Source organism: Hydra viridissima, unplaced genomic scaffold (genome assembly GCF_058129835.1).
Source record: "Hydra viridissima isolate aposymbiotic clone 2 unplaced genomic scaffold, HvirCarnegie_v1 scaffold_11, whole genome shotgun sequence".
NCBI classification, from domain to species: Eukaryota; Metazoa; Cnidaria; class Hydrozoa; order Anthoathecata; family Hydridae; genus Hydra; species Hydra viridissima.
This window is the reverse complement of record NW_028324310.1, coordinates 8287709-8306342: the sequence shown is the minus strand read 5'-3', so window position 1 is coordinate 8306342 and position 18634 is coordinate 8287709. Positions and strand designations below refer to the sequence as shown.

Genomic DNA, 18634 nt, shown 5'->3' with positions numbered 1-18634 from the left:
TGTGGATGTTTATTATCTTGGCAAGCAGATACGATCATGTTTCAGGTTCATTTTTGTTGTAAACAATTATGATTACAGAACAAAAATATTGACTATTACAAAATTCGGCTGAAGTAAAAAAAATATAGATTGTATTAACATTTGGGGGCCTACTCCCATACGGGGCCCCCCCGCCCCACCTTCACTACGCCACTGCATCTACATAAATTAAATTATTACTAAGTGATATTTAATCAAAATAATGTAAAAAAACTTATTTCAGCCGCTGATGATTCGACTTCAAAAAAATACTTCGGGTGACGCAGTTTTTTTTTAAACCATTGTAAAATACGATGAAAGTAACAAGGGATAAAAAAAACTAGTTAGAGAATTAAAAAAAAAGTAATTTTGTTTTGTTTTTAGAATGATTCATCTATAAGTAAACGGAATGCCTTTTATACACGCGCTTACGTATCAGGATTTTGTGTGAGCGTAAGCACTCTCAAGTAGCAGAAAAAAACCACTTGCAAGTACATTGCGTGTAACAACAAAGAAAACCCCGTTTAAGGCTTCAATGTAAAAATAAATTAAAAAAATTAAAACCGAGTATGAGATTTACAACCGTCTATTTGAATGTTTTAAAAGCGAATAGTGCATGGTTGGTTGCACATAGAACGCAAACTCGTTCCATCCCATTGGTTTGCAAGATATTTTGCACAGAAATTAAAATGATAAAAGTCAGATTAATTGTTAATTGTTAATATATAAAACATTCATAAATATATATAATATACAAACAATAATACTTAAAAAAATAACTGCAGAATAACGTCATTGGATTGATTTGTAATATGCTAAGTTAGTTGAGATGAAGGCGAAGAGAACCTTCACACAACGCACGCACATATTTGGAACATGAAGCTGATTTGTACATTGACACTACTATTTTTAGCATCCGAACTTTTGGCGTATGATGGACGATTTAAACATTTAACAGAATTAAAGAAAAAGGAGAAAGGTGGGGAAAGAAATATCTAAGTGTATTTCAGTTAAAATTGTCGAGCAGTTTAAAAAAATGGTTTAAAGAGGTTTCAAACTTTTTTAGATATTGTTGTGGTTAATAGTGATTTTCTTTGTAATAATAGCTGAAGAAAAATTAAAAAAATAAATCGTTTGGTGTGCCAGTTAAACAATTTAGTTGCTTAAAAGATTACTTATACAAAATGCTTTTAATTCACGGGAAATATCAAGGAACCTACCGCATCAAACGCGGTGAAAATTTTTGTTCTGTTGCTGTGGTAACAGTTGCATATTAATATGTTAATTAAATTTAGTTTCTTTTCGAAAACACTTCCACCGAAAAGATGTGATAGAAAAACCTTCCAACAGATCAACGCCAACAAATGTAACGAATGATGTAGAGGCACTTGCATCACCAGTTGACCTACCAATAGAAAAGCTTGTTAACACAAGTACAAGTAAGGTGATTGTATGGATAAGATAAATTTTTAAGGAAAAAAAAAGAATTTTGATAAAACCTTGCGGTTTCCACCAAAATCCACGGTTTGTAAATTTGGGACCCAAATATCAATGACTACCCTAAGGAAATCATTTTAAGGGGTGATAGCACATGTCGATGGGAGTTCATAACTACTTAAGTTTAAAGCCAAAGAAGAATTTTGATCTTTAAGTTTTTTCTATAATGAGCTCTTACATAAGTTAAGGCCACCTGCTTTAAGTACAAAACTTTTTTCATAAAAAACAAAATGTGAATTTGAAAGAGTTTTCATAAAAAACAAAATGTGAATTTGAAAGATTTCTTATTTTACTAATTTATTTATCTCAATAATTCAGTTTCAAAATTATACAACAATTTGAATTCTTCAGTAAATCGTCTGATGCTTTCAAGAGATAGAAAAACATAAAAAAGTTACCAAAAAGATCACAAATTTGAACAAAATATTCCTATGTTAAGTCTGTAGCAATATTTTCTAGTTACAAATTTAGATTTTTTTGCTGTTTTAATTAACAACACACTTCAGAAGTTGATTTGCATAATCTGGCTGTAATGAATCACATTTGAATCTCTCCCAATGAACTTTTTATTTTTTAATGCAAAGCCTTGCCTGCTCACTGAAAAGATCCAGTTTTCTTTCTCTTGATGAACTGTGGAACATGAAAGAATACTGCATGTACTTTTGGTGCAACTGAAACTGAAAGACAAAGGTAGCTTTGTTTGAACTCTAAAATCTTGGATTGATAATTGGGATCCAAAATATTGCCAAAGTATGCAGCATCAACATCTTTTGTCCAAAAGTTACAACTGTTTGGATGAAGCCATGAGATTGGCTAATTTTTTGCATGCAGCAAGCACTTGCAACTTTAAACCTTTCAAAAGTTTCATGCAGTCATTACCATTGTAATATCCTGATGGCCACTCCTTGGCGTCAGGCCAAAGTTTACAGAGATTTTCAGACAAATGGTTCACTACTCTCAGTAGCAAATAGAGCTCCATTGGTGTGATAGCCTCAAGGACAAGCTTGTCATCTGGAAACTCAATCTATGGCAAGTGTATCATATTTGTGAACTCCTTTGACTTTCTGGTATCCCCTCCTGTACTGATGTATGCAGAATGCTGTCTCCTAATCTTACTTAAAGTTCACAGCTTTAGAGGTTTGATGATGAAGCATCACAACAGCAACATGGGTGTTTAGTGCTATGGGATTGAGTACCATGAATATTTGCCAGATTTAGGTTATAAGAAATGACCAATTAATCCATGTGGCATTTTTCTTGCACTTGGATCAAGTCAAAAATAGCTTTCTCATTTTGATAATTCTCTGGAGTGTTTTGTGAAAGTACTACCAATACTTGCTGCCTGACACTTGTCTTTTTTTAGGCTTGAGTCATCAACTTAATTATTTTCTGCACTGGGTTTCATCTTCATCCACTACAATGTGAGTAAAACTGTTGTAAATAATCCTCCTATATTAAATTCCCACTTTTAAAATTGATGGCTCTGTTAACTTTCTGGAAGCCAAGAAGACATCACTTACACTATTTAGGCTTTTACAGTGACTGAATGACATTGTATTTATGATCGTTCCACCAATCTGACTGAGCTGATTTGGTTCAGAGCTAATCTTAGTTTTCTTATCCCATTGTTTGAGAGTCCAGTATTCTGCTGAATGTGCACCATTTTTTCTGTTGCTAGTAATTCTTTAACAGCTGTTGTGCTAATGAGGGGCTTATTAAGAAAAAAGTTTCATTTAATTGCTGTAAAAAATTGCAATATATTATTTTTCTTTATTAAAAAAGTTATACCATTCGAAGATGCATTTTTAATGTCTAAACCAGTTGCTACTTGTTCTGCTCAGTTCCAGGTCAGTTCCAGGAGTGCAGTAGTGAGGAGGTCCACTGCCAATAGTTGATAGCCACTTAGTGCAAAGTTTTTTAGAAGTTTGTAAGGTTTGTGGTGTAAATTTTGGTGCTGAACTCTACTTAGTTGGTGATTTCTTTTCCTCTGAGGTTCAAAATTTTAAAAATCAAACTTTTACAAACAGAAGAAAAATGTGTAAGAGTTTTGATTGCTATTGTTTTAAAGTTGTAAAGTTGAGGCACAGCTTGTGTTTTACCATCACATAGCTTTGAATGATTAGATCTGCAGGAAACATGTTAATGGCACTACATAGGTTTCACTTGATTCTTGGTCATCTTTCTTTATACAGATAATACAGACTGATTTTCTTCACTCTTTGTGTGTTTTGGAAAATGTAGGTGTTGTTAAATTGTTGGATACAAATTTTAAAACAAAACAAAATTCTTTTCTAAGAAAATCATTAAAAATGTTTATGCTTTTTCCCTGAAAAAATTTTTATATATTTGAATCTTTCAAATTGCACAAAAAAATGCTGTGTTTGAAAAAAATGAATAAAGTAATTATCATATTCTGTTTTTTATTTTATAATATTAATGTGAAAGCCAAGTATTGTGCCCTAAACAAGTAGATCTAATTTACTTATAACGAAACTCTGTTAAAATAAATTTCAACACTAATAAACACATTTTGATTTTAAACCAGGATTTTAAAAGCATTCCTAATATACTTCTGTTGGCATGTATTATGACCCTTTAAAAAGATTTTCTTAGGGTATTTCATTGATATTAGGGTCCCAAATTTACCAACCGTGAGTCTGATTAGGATTAAAAATCAAGTTGTGGGCAATAAGTAGTTTTTAATGCTAAAATAATTTCACAATTTTTTTTTTCAAGATTTTATTATAATGTAAGTATTATGAGTTTTTCTAATGTAAGTATTATGAGTTTGATAAATTAAATATTTACATGCTTAATTATACATAAAACTCATATAAACATTTGTTTATTAAATACAACATATTTGATAAAAAAAAGATAAATGAATTTTGTGTAATATGTAAAAGTGATTGAAAAAATTCACCTGATTGATTGTGCACACATTATTTAGTCAAGTTGCTTTTGTTATTTAAATCATAATCAAACAATCTAAGTAGTGTTTTATATATTTATATATATATATTTTTGTTAAAGTTCCAGAAAAACGTTCACATTTTCTTCTGCGTGATCGTTTTGATATTCAGGATTCAAAGTTGAAAAATGAAACAGGATCTGCTGAGTCAACAGCAAGGGAAGATATTCAGAAATCTGTCATTGAAGGTTGTTTTTTTTTTTTCTTTCACCAAACTATTTTTGGTATGGAGAATGAAAACATTTATTCAAGAATGTCCATTAAACTAGAACAAATATAGTATTATGATGTTCATTATCTGCTGTTACTTGTAGCCCTAAGTGCATAAGTAAGTTATTTAAAAATAAAACTCTTGATACAAAACATCATTTAGCAAAAAGCATTTTACACACAAGTAAAAACTCATCCACCATAACTGGAGATAAAAAAGGTGTTGACTCAGGTGAGTTTATATTTTTGAATGAAATACATATACGTAAAATATACTTATATACATAAGTACATATGTAGATTTTTAAGGCTAAAATATGTTTATATTACATATATAAATGTATACAGCATTGTTAAAAATGTTTAAGTTAATTTTTTTTTTGTCTTTATATTTATAGCTGTAAAGAGAGATTCAAACAAAAAAGGTAACTCTTGCAAATAAAATAGATATTAATATAATATCTTAGTAATTTGAATATCTATTTTAACATTGAATTGTTTTGGTAAAAATAAATGTTTCAGTTTTTTATTAGTAAGAAATATTTTTCAAAAAGAGAACGATTTGTTAGGTGATGATTTAACTATATAGTATTAATTGTTGGTCTTATTGGTGGTGACTAAAGTTATAATGTCAGTAGTTAGCTGTAATGGATTTTGTCATAATTACATAAACCTTAAACAACTTGCTTCTACTAAGAGATTGATGTTTTCTTAATTTATTTTAGGCATGAGTGCAATTGTAGTAATTGGTAATCGGACACATAGAGTTTCTGGTCCTGTTGTTAAACAACTTTTATCTGAACTACAACGCCAAAACACAGGTATTTTTGAAAGCATCTATTATTATCGCTAGAAAACAAAAAAATCTTTTCTCAAAATTAATAATCTGTATTAACTAAGTTTTTTAAACACTTTCAGATGAGGAAAATAAGAAACTCTCAAATAGAGGTGGTAAAGAAGTTGGACAAGCTGGAGATAGTAATGGGAGCTTAAAACGATTGCATGCTGCTAATGAAGTTGCTGAAATTAATAAGTTACTTGGCAAACCTCTTACAGATGATCGAGCTTTGGGTTTAATCAAAAATTTATTGTTAGACAAAGTTCACTCACACTTAGCTAAAACAATGGATCTCAATGAGATTAAAGATGTTGCAGAGTTAACAGATCAGTCAACATCTGGTATATTCCATTATCATGTCTAAACATAGTTTATAAATATAAGAAAATTTTCTTATATATCTGTTTAAAATATATGGCATAATTTATTTTAGCATCGTCTTCTACACCAAGTGATTCAAGCTCATCTGTTGGCTTGACAAAAGGTAATTTCAAGGGGTGTCAATTAGGATTTATGAGTACCTTAAGAAATACCTCTGCATAAAACCTGGACCTTTTTTATTCTACATATATCATTGTTTCTCTTACTATTTGTTTACTTATCATCAAATTATTACATTTATAGAACTTTATTGATTAAAAAACTTTGTTTTTGTAATCATAAATAGCAGTTGGAGCATATTACATATCCTTCTTTTTATAACTAAATGTGCAGTTAAGCTTAACATGAAACATTGCAGCTATAATAAAAAGTGTATCTATACTTCAACTAACAGATTAATTAATAGAATTTCAAAAATACATTCTCATAAACCTCTAAGAATTCAACTATATGACTTGACTGCTAACAAAAAATATTTGTCAAATACATACAATAAATACATCATTATTCTGAATATTATAATATCAATTTAAAGAAATATATGCTGTGGCTTTGGCAAGTCCTGAGAAACACCTTAAAACCAACTCAAACACTGACTGGCTGATCAGTGTTGAGATAATCTGCAATATCCTGATATTGGATATGCCCTCAAATGAAGCAAGAAGCTCTATTATGTCAGCATTTTTATAATTGCAGCATTTCACAACATCTGCAAATGACATACCTTTTTTCAATAACTTTTCCTTGCTGAATTGTGGTAATATATACTCTGTTTCAGTTTTAAGGCACACAGTTAATTTTTATTTATCATCTGACACATGTTTAACGAGTTTCATAAAAGAATACTATTGGACCATTTAATTGTTTGATAATTCTTTAAATTTTACCAAAATATCTTGTTTTGGTTTTTTACCTGTCTTATTTTAATAGGTGCATTATCAGTTTTGATAAAGTTTTCAGATTTGTGAAAATGGCTTGTGGAAAGACTCTAACCAATGTAGAAAAATTATAGCTTTCATCAAGAAAAAGTCAGATATGTTAATTTCCAATCCTTATTTTAACATGATATTTTTCTTAAAATTCCAAAATTCATGAATTATACAAAGTTTAATATGAATTTTAACCAAAATTTAGATGCACCTATCGAACTGAGACGAGGTGTTTTGTGTTGTATCTGTGTAACTATGTAACCTTTTGATGCTCTCTTTTTGTTCATTCCACATTGTAATTAAGCATTGAAAACTTGTTTTAGACTACAACCATCCCACAAAACTTCCTTTCTATAGTAAAGAGAATCATGGCAAACAAATCCATTATCACTCAAGCTGACAATTATGTGTTTAAAGATCAAAATACTTAAAAATTGAGTATTGTGGGCATCATGTATTTATCACTGACATTGACAATGAAAACTAAAATGTTACTTATTTGCATAATAACTGTGATATAAGAGAAGTGTTTAAACATTTTTCATTTCTTAAAATAATATCCAAATAAATAGGAGTGTATATAAAATTTTACATTTACAGACATAAGTAACTTTTTTGGTCAATTCAATAAAATAACAATCCAAAATATAGAAAAATAAAACTATATTTGTCAAGTTTTTAATAAAAATATTACGTTTTTATAAGTATTTATTATCTTCATCAAAAGTCAGTTATAATTTAGTGTTATGATTTAGCAGCATCCTCACAAGAAAATGTATGTAGAGATTTGGACCCAAAAGAGAAATGTTTGTATTTAAAAGAAATGGGTTTGTGCTCAGAGGCAAGTTCTAATCCTCACATCAAGAGAAGATGTCAAGAGACATGCCAACTTTGTGAACAATGTAACTGTTTAGATCGTCAGGGTGGATGCACACCTTGCCAAACTTTGCCTCTTTGTAAGTCTTCTATCAATTCTGTATAGCTATGTGTTTTCATTTTGCTGTTTTAAGATTGTTAGTTCTTATGCTAAAACAGATTAAGTAAGTCATCATGATATGTTTTGGTATCATAAACTGTCACATTAAAACTTTAATTCATGTTGAAAAAGTATTAAAGCTATTTCTGCCAAAAATTATAGACTGCATTCTTTTGTATTTCTAAATGTGTTTTCATATAATTTGTTCATATAGCATACAATTAAAGGAATGCCCCACTCTTGCTAAACTACCAGAATGTCTTTCAACTTTTAAAGTTTCCTTTTTTAGGTATATTCCTTTCACCTCATTGGTAAGAGAGCTCATTCAGGGTTGTCAGTTTGAGGAGAGCACAATCTTTTCATTGCATAGTTTGCCTAAATTACACCAAAATGTATTTTTACCTACTACTCTCCATGTCAATTAAGTTTTATTTTGTAACTTTGTTTGAATTTTAAACCATTTTTTAAGTTTAAAATTTATGCTGTGACAGTCTGACAAGCCTTCTAATGGTTAATTGCTTTCTATTTTATCAAGTGCTTCCATTTAATTTTCTATGCCATGAGAATAATTTAAATATATAAAGACCTTTTGTAATCATTACATTTTTTGTAATAATTTTGATCTGGCTGATTTTTAATGGTTTGATATACCATCAAGTTTAGAATATTTTCAATAATAAAAAAAAATACATGCTTGATTGTAACAAGAATTATGTCTATTTCAGTAAAATACATTTTTGATTGTATCAAAAATTATAAACCCTATTCCATCACTAAATGTGCATACTAATAGTAGTAGCTTCTATTTTCAAAACTTGTACTAATACTAATAGTAGTAGCAACTATTTTCAAAATTTGATAGCTAAAATATTTTAGTGAGGAGAAAATAAATGATTATATGCACAGGTGTGCATTATAGAAGCTGGTATCAGTAATGTCATTTATGTTAAGTTATTCACTTATGCTAATATTGATAAATTACTTATTAATTTGCACTTTAGTACTTTATTTAAAATATTATAAATAAAATTTAGGAAACATGTAAATGGTATTAATGTTCTCTTTATTTATTTTAATTTCTTTTAGTTTCTTTTTATTTATTTATATATTTTCTTTTAATATATCTTTATTTTAATTTATTATTATAATAAGCTCCAGCTTCTCCATCCATTCTGGTTGCTGCTCAAGCTCCCCCTCCTCCACAAATTGCATTAGTTGCTGCAGCACCACCACCACTTCAGTCAGCAACATTAGCTATTGCACCCACACGCCCTCCTTCAATTTGTCCTGTACCATGTCCAATTCCATGTCCTACTTATTGTTCTCAGCCACAACCATCAGTTGTTACTCCTATATGCATCCCTGGATGTGGTATGAAATACTTGTTACAAAAATGCAGATTTTTTTTCTGTTTTTTATAGAGTGGTTTCTTTACATTAAAGATCATAACTTGTATTAATTTTAGGTACAGCTAATGTGTCTCCTTGTGAAGAACCATGTGGTAAAATGTTTTTTCTTTTAATTTCTTTGTGTTATTCTAGTGCAATAAATTGAATACTGCAGTAATCATCTTGTAGCCTTTATTTCATAATTGCTTTAATTTTTTATTTAAAAGAGTGATATCATTGGTTTTTTTTTGTAATTAAAATGTTCACTCCAAAATTAAAACTTCATTTGAGATTGTTTTTTAACAGATCTTTAACTATTAATAATAACAATTTTGAATTTACCCCATCAGTTCCATTTCGTCCTCATCTGACCACTTCACTGCCAGTGATGCGTCGAACAACACCAAGGTATGCTTTGGGGGTATGTTGTGGAGACAACACACCACTGCCATTTCCAAGAATCCCATAGTAAGTAATCGCATAATAACAATAATAATAATACTAATAACAATAATAATAATAATAATAATAATAATAATAATAATAATAATAATAATAATAATAATAATAATAATAATAATAATAATAATAATAATAATAATAATAATAATAGTAATAATAATAATAATAATTTTTTCAAAAGTTATAACAAATAATTTTTGATTATTAGAATTATTAATTATTAAAATTATTAAATAATTAATCATCATGCAATTTATTTGTTGCATTTGCTACCCTGGGGGATAATTCATTCATTCTTTGGGGAAAATTTTGTAAAATGTTTTCTTACTGTATATAACTTATATAAATCTCAGAGATAATTCTCTAATGTCACATTTTAATAGCAGCAGTTTTGAGAATAAGAATACTGGTAGACAACAATTGATTTTTCTTTAAAATTTAAATCTAAAATCTTAAAACAGTTGAACTTTTTAAATTTTATGCTGTTTTTTAATAACCTTTCAATTTTTATTTTTTTCAGTATTAGAAATTATGATTAGTTTTGGATATTGTTAACTGGCTGAATGGTATATTTTGAACACAAATTGTTAATATATCCAAAATCTTGTTTTTTTTAAGCTTATCAGGACCATTTCCAGCATCTGTGCCTGGTAAAAAAAATTTGTATTATACTTTTTTTTAATTTAAGCTGATCATTATATATATATATATATATATATATATATATATATATATATATATATATATATATATATATATATATATATGTATATGTATATGTATATGTATGTATATGTATGTATGTATGTATGTATGTATGTATATGTATGTATGTATGTATGTATGTATGTATGTATGTATGTATGTATGTATGTATGTATGTATGTATGTATGTATGTATGTATGTATGTATGTATGTATGTATGTATGTATGTATATAAACGCTACATACATACATACATACATACATACATACATACATACATACATACATACATACATACATACATACATACATACATACATACATACATACATACATGTATATATTTTTCTTTCTAGATTGTGAAGTAGAACTTATTAGAAGACCTATTACATGTCGGCCATTGTTAAGGACAACAGGTGCACCAGAGCTTGTCATAAATATTGCCAATACTGCGCCACTTTTTCGTTTTACTACCTTTGCTCCACTATTAGCAAATACTGCACGAATGCCACTACTAGCTTCTGCACCACTTGGCTCAGCCCCATTTTATCCTGGTGTTCAAGGTTTTTTTAAATTAAGTTTATGTGTGTATGCATCCAGTTTCAGTCAAAAAGATGAGAGTATCTTTTTTTTTAACCCTTTTTGGTTTGCAGTTTTAAATTTTTTTGTAAATTTACAGAAAATCATGAAATTTGTTAAGGTACTTTTTAGTTAATTGTTAGGTATTGCTTATCGATTTAAAAAAATACGTAACGCAACCGTTATCTTTTTTTTGGTGTAATCTTTAAGTAATCTTGTATATAAGTATGTATGCATGCATGCATGCATGTATGCATGTATGTATGTATGTATGTATGTATGTATGTATGTATGTATGTATGTATGTATGTATGTATGTATGTATGTATGTATGTATGTATGTATATTTGTTTGTTTTATGTTCAGGTGTTATGTTTAGGTGTATGAACAAATTTATGTTTTACATCTATAAATGTTTTAAGTTTTACATCTATAAATTTTTTATTTTTTTTAAATAATTTTTAGTACCCACCGTAAATAAATGTGTGCAACCAATGGACATTGGTATAGCAATGGATACTTCAGCTGCAACAGTTGCCAATTGGCCCTACTATCAGCAGTTCTGTAGGAATTTAGTTGATAAATTTCAAATGGGAAACATTGCTCGTATAGGACTAATTACATTTGATACGATTGCTAAGGTTCCTGTAAATTTAGACACTTACCGTGAACCAACAGCACTGAAATTGCATTGTAATAGATTAGTTCCAGATCCTTATGGAAGAAGAAGGACGGATGCTGCATTAGATATAGCACGTGAACGTTTGTTTGCGACAGCGAGACCAGGAGTTCCAAAGATGTTGTTTTTGTTGGAACACGGAAAAATAAATGGTGAGTTCTGTCAATTTTGAAAATTCTTTTTTTTTGTGTGTAACGTAAATTTGTTTTACACTACATCAAAACCGTTCATTATTTATATAAAAATAAATAAAATTGATAAAGATTTTTTAATTAATATTTATTTAATTTAGGTGGAGACCCTTCAATCAATTGGAATCAGCAGTTGATTGAGCCTTCACAACGGCTTAAACAAATGGGAGTAAACGTGTTTGCAGTTGGTGCTACGCCGATTGCAGGTGTCGATGAACTTAAGATAATCACGTCAACAATAGATGACCAATCTCATGTCATACCTTTACAGGGATACTGGCAATTACCAGGCGTCGTACCTCAAATTGCTGCAAAAGCTTGTAGACTAGCAGGTATAGTGAATCCGTCATCTGGCGAATGGAACGATCTTCCACGGCCTCTTCCTACTCTTGCCCCTTTAGATAAATATTTGTTAACCCCCCCAACTTTAAAAAATTTCCCTCAAACCCTCCCAAGTTTTAAATATCCTTTAAATTTTCCAACAAAAAGATTTACACCCACACTAAAAATTGTAGATGAATTACCATATGGCTTTCACATAACTTCTAAACCTACCTTATCCACGTACGATATGATTAAGAAACTCTTATCACTTACGCCGAGTAAAACAGTTTTTTTTAAAAGGGTCAAAAATAATATGGCTCATCAAAGGATTAAGACCAGAAAAAAGATAAAATGAAGTAATAATTATATCATGTAACCTGTATAGGTGTTGCATGCATGCAGGAGTTTGTAGATATTTTTAATCTTTGTTACATCTATAAAATGTCTTTATTTTCTCGTTTATAAAAGTATATTTTCACTTTGGGCGTAATTTTTTTTCAAATTTTATTACGCCCAAAAAAGGTTTTTCTAACTTGCAAAACATTTACGTGAACATTTTCTTTGAGTTCTTTCTCGCTAATAGCGTATACCTAACACTTAGACAACATGAAAGACACTTTGAAATAATTATTTAATCAAGTTAAGATTTACCTGCGATCATGCGGGAAAAATTAAGACAGGAAGAAAATAATGTTAGAAATACTTAACATTTAAAGCATGTTTTGATTTTTAAAAGCATTTTTATAATTATTAAACCTCTATCTAAAGCATCGAATTCACAAGCATACGTGAGGGAGCTTGGTTTTACGAATGGTCAGCCAAGGGATCAAATAAACTCAGGTAAACAACTCGATTTTTTATTATCTACCATAATTAAATCATTGTTACGGAAAAAAAAAAAACGATGAAGGAGAAAACCATTTAGGTTTAAGCTCAAAAAGATCAAGTCATGCTCCAAAATTAAGTGTAAAGATTTAAAAACGTTATTTTTCAGGACTAGGAGACTCAGACTGCCCGACTTGCGATATCTGTCCGAAATGTACCAGTAGTAAACGGCAGAGTCTGCTAAGAATATTACGTAAATCCCATGCATGAGATTTCATTTTAAAATCTTCTCTTAAGGAGTCTCTTCGTTAACTTTTTATACCGTAGCAGTCATTCTAAATTGCCTTCATGGCCTTAAAATTTTTATTCTGCCTCGATAGGTATTAAACAAAAAAGTTCGAAGTTTAAGATACGCCGGCCTCATTTTTACTTGTAAATATTAGTCGACTAAATTTTAATACACAAAGTTTTACAGGTCCTACATGCATGCCTCATTATATTTACGTCAGCCTCTATTTGATTGTTTCTTAGCCCATCTGAAAAATCTTGATTATGCTAATAACTTGAGAATAAGGGCTGTCACGTGACTCTTGTTTTTATTTATACAATGTAAATCTTATTTGATGCATTTTTCAATGAAAATATAAATTATTCGATTAATCTTAGTTTTTCTTGTTGAGAATGGGCTAAGAGACAAAAAGAAGAGTGCGTTGTTTTTTCGTTTCTTTGCCCATTCTTCTTCGAATCTATTATCCCGGTTTTTTTCTCAGCCCCAATTTTTTTTTAGTAAAAAAAAAAAAAAGAAGCTTTTTGTTATACAAATAATCTACAATTAAGTTCTTCGTGATGTCCTTTCTATAAAAATATTTCTAAAATTTATCTCCTATTTTTGTTGCTACAAACAATTTAGTACATAAGTTTTTTCCATTTATGAATTCTATAACTCAAATAACTAAGCATTTAAAACTAAACGAAGTAAAGGTTTTTTGAGCAAGATTTGATGAAAAAAAAATATCCCAGCAGCAGATGGTCCCAAATTGGATCTACTACGGGTTCAAAAACGATAGATTTTTACTTCAGTATGAGTCTCTAATTTTAGTAAACTTTTCGCATCAAACAACTCACAAAAGAATTGCATTTAAGTTAATTAAAAGCAAAAAAGAAACGGAAGTTCTTTTATGATCCTTTTGTCAGATGTTTTACACTGATGGATTGTTTAGATAAAGCAGGGGATGAAGTTCGACGAACTGTACCGCAGCTCGGACCTTATGGTAGGGGCTACAATTAACTTTTTATACGATTATTGTTGAATATTGAATTTCAATCACTTGCCGCAAAACTCTCATGTTTTAAGGAATTTGTTCTATTTGTTTGAACATTAAGGTTGTTCGGTAAACTACGTCAAGATTGGTTGTTATAATGATGATCAAAATAATCCTCGACCGCTGCCAGAAGCTTTACTGAACGATCGAGGTGAAAAATACCCTGGATTTTCAGGGAAAACTATCGACTGGGCACATTGGAATCGTTACATGCCGGACTTTGTGTGTAGGTGTGCTGAAAAAGCAAAAGCCAATCGGTATAAAATGTTTGGAGTACAGTTTTTCGGTAAGACCTTCAGCTTGGTATTAATGACAATTTAACTAAAGTTGCAGGAAAACCGTCGAACGATAAAGTTTTTTTACGTTTTCAGCGTCCTGCTGGTCAGGTCCTTCAGCTCACGAAACTTACATGGGAGATGGTGAAGGCGAATCGGAGATGTGCATTACAACAGATTACAAAAAATGCGGAGCTACTGATCAAGTATGCGTAGGGAAGCAGGAGACTAACTTTGTTTATTCACTGGAAACCGAAGCGAAAAGGTATTTTAATTAAGATCAAGCCAGAAATTAGTTATTATGATTGTTTACTTTTTTTTAGAAAACTGTTTACATTTTTGAGGAAACTTTTTTAGAAAATTCTTTAAAAGGTCTTTTGTATTTATTTGTTAAGGAACTCCATACCACACTCTTGAGTGCAAAAGATGCATCTCTTTACGTGATCTCTTTTGATGATCTCTTTTGAGTGTCACCAGGAAAGCCCATAAATATAAAAGATGTTGTACTCTTTATCTAAGGTTTTGGCTCCGTCGGAACGTTTTCAAACAAGTTCTCCGACGCAAAGAATTGTGTAGAAATTACTATAAAGAACTTTTCTAAAACTTATGATGAACGTTTGTAAATATAAAAACGTATATAATTTTTAAAGTATTAACGTATAAAAAATATTAACACTGACTGTACTCTAGAAATTTACCTACAGCGTATTCTTTTAGTCTTAAGTCGTTAAGAATATATCTTCTTTCATTTCGATCTCGGTTTATCGAGATGATGTGTTTTTGTTGAGATGCCAAAGTTAATTTGTCTCGATTTTTTAAGAACTCCTCAAAGTTTCCTTGATCAATTTCTGAAGACGTTAATTTTAAAATTTCTTCTTCAAGAGTCATTAATCTAATTAAAGACGGTATTGCAATCCCATGCCTAACACCGCTATGACGGAAATGTTTTGATATATTCAGGAATAATTCCGAATACGTACGAGGTATGTATACAACAGATTTATTTGTCCAATAGCATGAAAATTCTCCATTACCATTCCATAACCAGGCATTTAAAGCTTGTCCAGCATCCCAATCTGGAACCCAGTTTCCTTGGGTTAGTTTTGATCTTCTATTTTCATAATAATTGAGTTCTATTAAGTACTCGTATACTTTTTCCATAGCTCTTACGCCCCACGGGCTTTGCCACCATTCCCATAAATTGAATGTTTGCTCATACAGAATTGGACCTACTTGTGTATCACCATCTTCCCAAATGCGCTCTAAATCTAATTCAATCATGTTCCAGTAGTTAAGCAGCACCTCTTCGCCTATAAATAAATATCCCGTAAAGTTTGTATAGGTTTTCATTACCTCTGTAAGACAATCGTAAAGAAAAGCTCCGTATTTTGTATCCACAACTTTAACATTAATTTCGTTCTGATTGTTTAAGGGAACACTTCCGCAGTAAATACGATTTAAAAACGCCTTTTTGTACAGCATTTCAAACAATGGTATGGATTCGTATTCGCTAACTGCCCCAAAAGCAATAATTAATAACGTTTGATTGAATTTGTGAACACATCTTGCTTTAAATTGTGTACCATTTGCTTCAATTTCGTCTTCATTTTTCTGTGAAATAGGGAAGCGATTGAACCACCTCTTATGTCTTATTGCCGTCTTACCAAATGTGTGTATGTCAAACCCAAAAAAATCTATGCGCATAAAATATCATATCTCAGAACAATCGATTAAAATATCATATCTCAGAACAACTGGTTAAAAAGGATTAAAGTACGAAATTTATTTACGTAGAAAGCTAGTTACTCCAATTTGGAAACCTTATCAATTTCTATGTTATCAATAAAAAAAGAAAACCCGTACCTTTTGCAACCATTATGAAAAAAATTACCAATGAGAAAACAATAACGTAGTAAAAATACTTTATTACTGGACGGAATGACAAATATTTAAGAAAAATATCTTTCATAGTATATAAATCCAGACATTCCGTTGAAACGGAAATTGATTATATTTTGTAACCGCATGAAACCTTTTTTTGTACTGCGCATACTTTTTAAAATATTATACAGATCAAAGATTGCCAAGCTTATGTTTCGGCACAAAGTACAACTGTAAAGAGATTGGTACTGTATTTGTAATGATTGAGAAGTGCTACATAAAGATACCGCTGCAATAGACTATACAGCTAGCAAAAGGAATTCAATCTAAAATGAAATTTGATTTAAAATTGGTTTTGGGTACCATAGTTCATTTAAATCATATTAAAATTACTTTTTTTAATGCGTTTTGGCATACACGTTAAACCAACTTGGGTAAAGCTTGTATAAGTAATCTAATAAGTATCCAAACACATTTAAAAAAAATTCAACCTTGATATCAACCTTAAAAAAAAAATTTAATCATAAATAGCACAATAAGTGAAATTATTGACTAACTTGATCTTGGTCTTATACCACGTCTTATGCTTCAATCACAACTGCTATACCACGTCTTATGCTTCAATCACAACTGCTATACCACGTCTTATGCTTCAATCACAACTGCTATACCACGTCTTATGCTTCAATCACAACTGCTATACCACGTCTTATGCTTCAATCACAACTGCTATACCACTCTTATGCTTCAATCACAACTGCTATACCACGTCTTATGCTTCAATCACAACTGTTATACCACGTCTTATGCTTCAATCACAACTGTTAATGAGTGGTATTTTTTTTTTTTAAGTTTACAACTTTATTGACTAAAACTTTTTTTAACACAATTTCACTTCTAAATTGAAGGTCTATGCATTGTGACTTTTCGACATATTTTTTTTTTTATGAAATCTGTTTTTCCTTTTAGCTTTTTATCATCTTATTCTTTCAGCTTGCACATTTCGTTTAGTGCTTGAAATCTGTTCTTATGTCTTATATATTTTTTTTTAAAAAAAGGAAATTCTTTTTAAATATTAAATAGTTTAATATTGAAGCTGAAGTTCTAAAAAAAAAAAGTACGAAATGTAAAATTTTACTTATTAAAACTTATACTAATTATGTAAAAATATACTTATTTGGAAAACCTAATTACTTAAAGGAATGGCTTTCAAATCATTTTATGCCATCAAATCATTTAAAACCATTAAAAAAAAAAAACCTTTTAAACCCATTTTAATTCTTTATTCTGCAAAAATAATTAACCTAAACCAGCTCATGATAAAATTCAAGAGGTATGTAAACTAGTTTCCAATGCCTATTTTTTTTGCATAATAAACTCTGATAAAAAGTTACATTATTTATGTAGGTATGTGTGTAAAAATTTCAAACCATTTATTTATTCAAGTTTTATATATGGTTCGAAAGAGCTCTGAATTTGTAATAAAATGGTGAAAACTTTATGCAAAAAGAATCATTACAAAAAAAGTTATGCTCATTTAAGTAACATTATTTTTATGAAGCATTGCTTAAGAAAAATGTAACTTTCGTATTATACTCGCGTTCGGCTAACGGCAGCTTTGTAATAGAACCATTGTTAATTTGCGCATGATTTTGCATGGTGAAATGTGCAAAACGATTAAAAAACGTAACTAAAAAAGTTTCGAATTAAAGAAACAATGTATTTTTAATAATTAAAACGTAATAGTAAAATTTATAATAAAATTTTATAAAACATGCATAAAAAAATATCGCGTTTTTTTGCAATATTTACAAAAATTATATATATATATATATATATATATATATATATATATATATATATATATATATATATATATATATATATATATATATATATATATATGTATATATATATATGGAGGTGATCTTTAAATACATTAAAAGCCTAAGCGTTTTCGCTTAAAAAATCAAATATACTGAATTCTCTACTGTCAAAAACCGCCCCTCCCCCTAACACTATGTAACGGAAGTGGAAATACATACCTCCACTGCGTGGACCAATAGGGTATGTGGTCATGAATATTTTTTGATGAAATTTGGCAGGGAAATAGAAAATAGATCTATACAGTTGCCTGAAAAATTTTAAATATGTACCAACATGCCTTCAATATTAATGCACC

The 18634-nt window shown here is 29.7% G+C and overlaps 2 protein-coding genes across 8 annotated transcripts; one reads left to right on the top strand and one right to left on the bottom strand.

Annotated features, from left to right (window-relative positions):
* The first annotated feature begins 696 nt into the window (after positions 1–696).
* Positions 697–15268, top strand: LOC145191426 (uncharacterized). Of its 7 annotated transcripts, none has more exons than XM_090066230.1 (21): positions 697–997; positions 1314–1457; positions 4549–4674; positions 4860–4928; positions 5095–5121; positions 5422–5517; positions 5615–5875; positions 5968–6018; positions 7603–7800; positions 8973–9191; positions 9286–9321; positions 9559–9676; positions 10289–10320; positions 10733–10939; positions 11421–11786; positions 11927–12157; positions 12918–12989; positions 14195–14245; positions 14358–14582; positions 14668–14836; positions 14967–15268. In XM_090066230.1, exons 1-21 carry the CDS (start codon positions 895–897, stop codon positions 14986–14988), a joined length of 2823 nt encoding a protein of 940 aa, XP_089922356.1. In that variant the 5' UTR covers positions 697–894; the 3' UTR covers positions 14989–15268. The 7 variants fall into 7 exon arrangements, with proteins under 7 accessions (XP_089922356.1, XP_089922355.1, XP_089922358.1 ...); XM_090066229.1 differs by having other exon boundaries at positions 7600–7800; XM_090066232.1 differs by lacking the exon at positions 4860–4928.
* Positions 13782–17489, bottom strand: LOC145191428 (uncharacterized). The gene is made up of 3 exons (XM_090066236.1): positions 17010–17489; positions 16435–16778; positions 13782–16265 (listed from the first exon to the last, which is right to left on the bottom strand). Exons 2-3 carry the CDS (start codon positions 16538–16540, stop codon positions 15241–15243), a joined length of 1131 nt encoding a protein of 376 aa, XP_089922362.1. The 5' UTR covers positions 16541–16778; positions 17010–17489; the 3' UTR covers positions 13782–15240.
* Between the last annotated feature and the right edge of the window lie 1145 nt (positions 17490–18634).

What these genes read in the sequence shown, in the direction of transcription:
- LOC145191428 (XM_090066236.1), bottom strand. Translation starts at nt 16,540, where the DNA reads ATGAAAGATATTTTTCTTAAATATTTGTCATTCCGTCCAGTAATAAAG. An exon ending in TTTCATAATGGTTGCAAAAG is followed by an intron (nt 16,266 to 16,434) that starts GTACGGGTTTTC and finishes TTATGCGCATAG; the next exon opens with ATTTTTTTGGGTTTGACATA.
- LOC145191426 (XM_090066229.1), top strand. Translation starts at nt 895, where the DNA reads ATGAAGCTGATTTGTACATTGACACTACTATTTTTAGCATCCGAACTT. An exon ending in ATTAAAGAAAAAGGAGAAAG is followed by an intron (nt 998 to 1,313) that starts GTGGGGAAAGAA and finishes AATTAAATTTAG; the next exon opens with TTTCTTTTCGAAAACACTTC. An exon ending in TCAGAAATCTGTCATTGAAG is followed by an intron (nt 4,675 to 4,859) that starts GTTGTTTTTTTT and finishes AACATCATTTAG; the next exon opens with CAAAAAGCATTTTACACACA.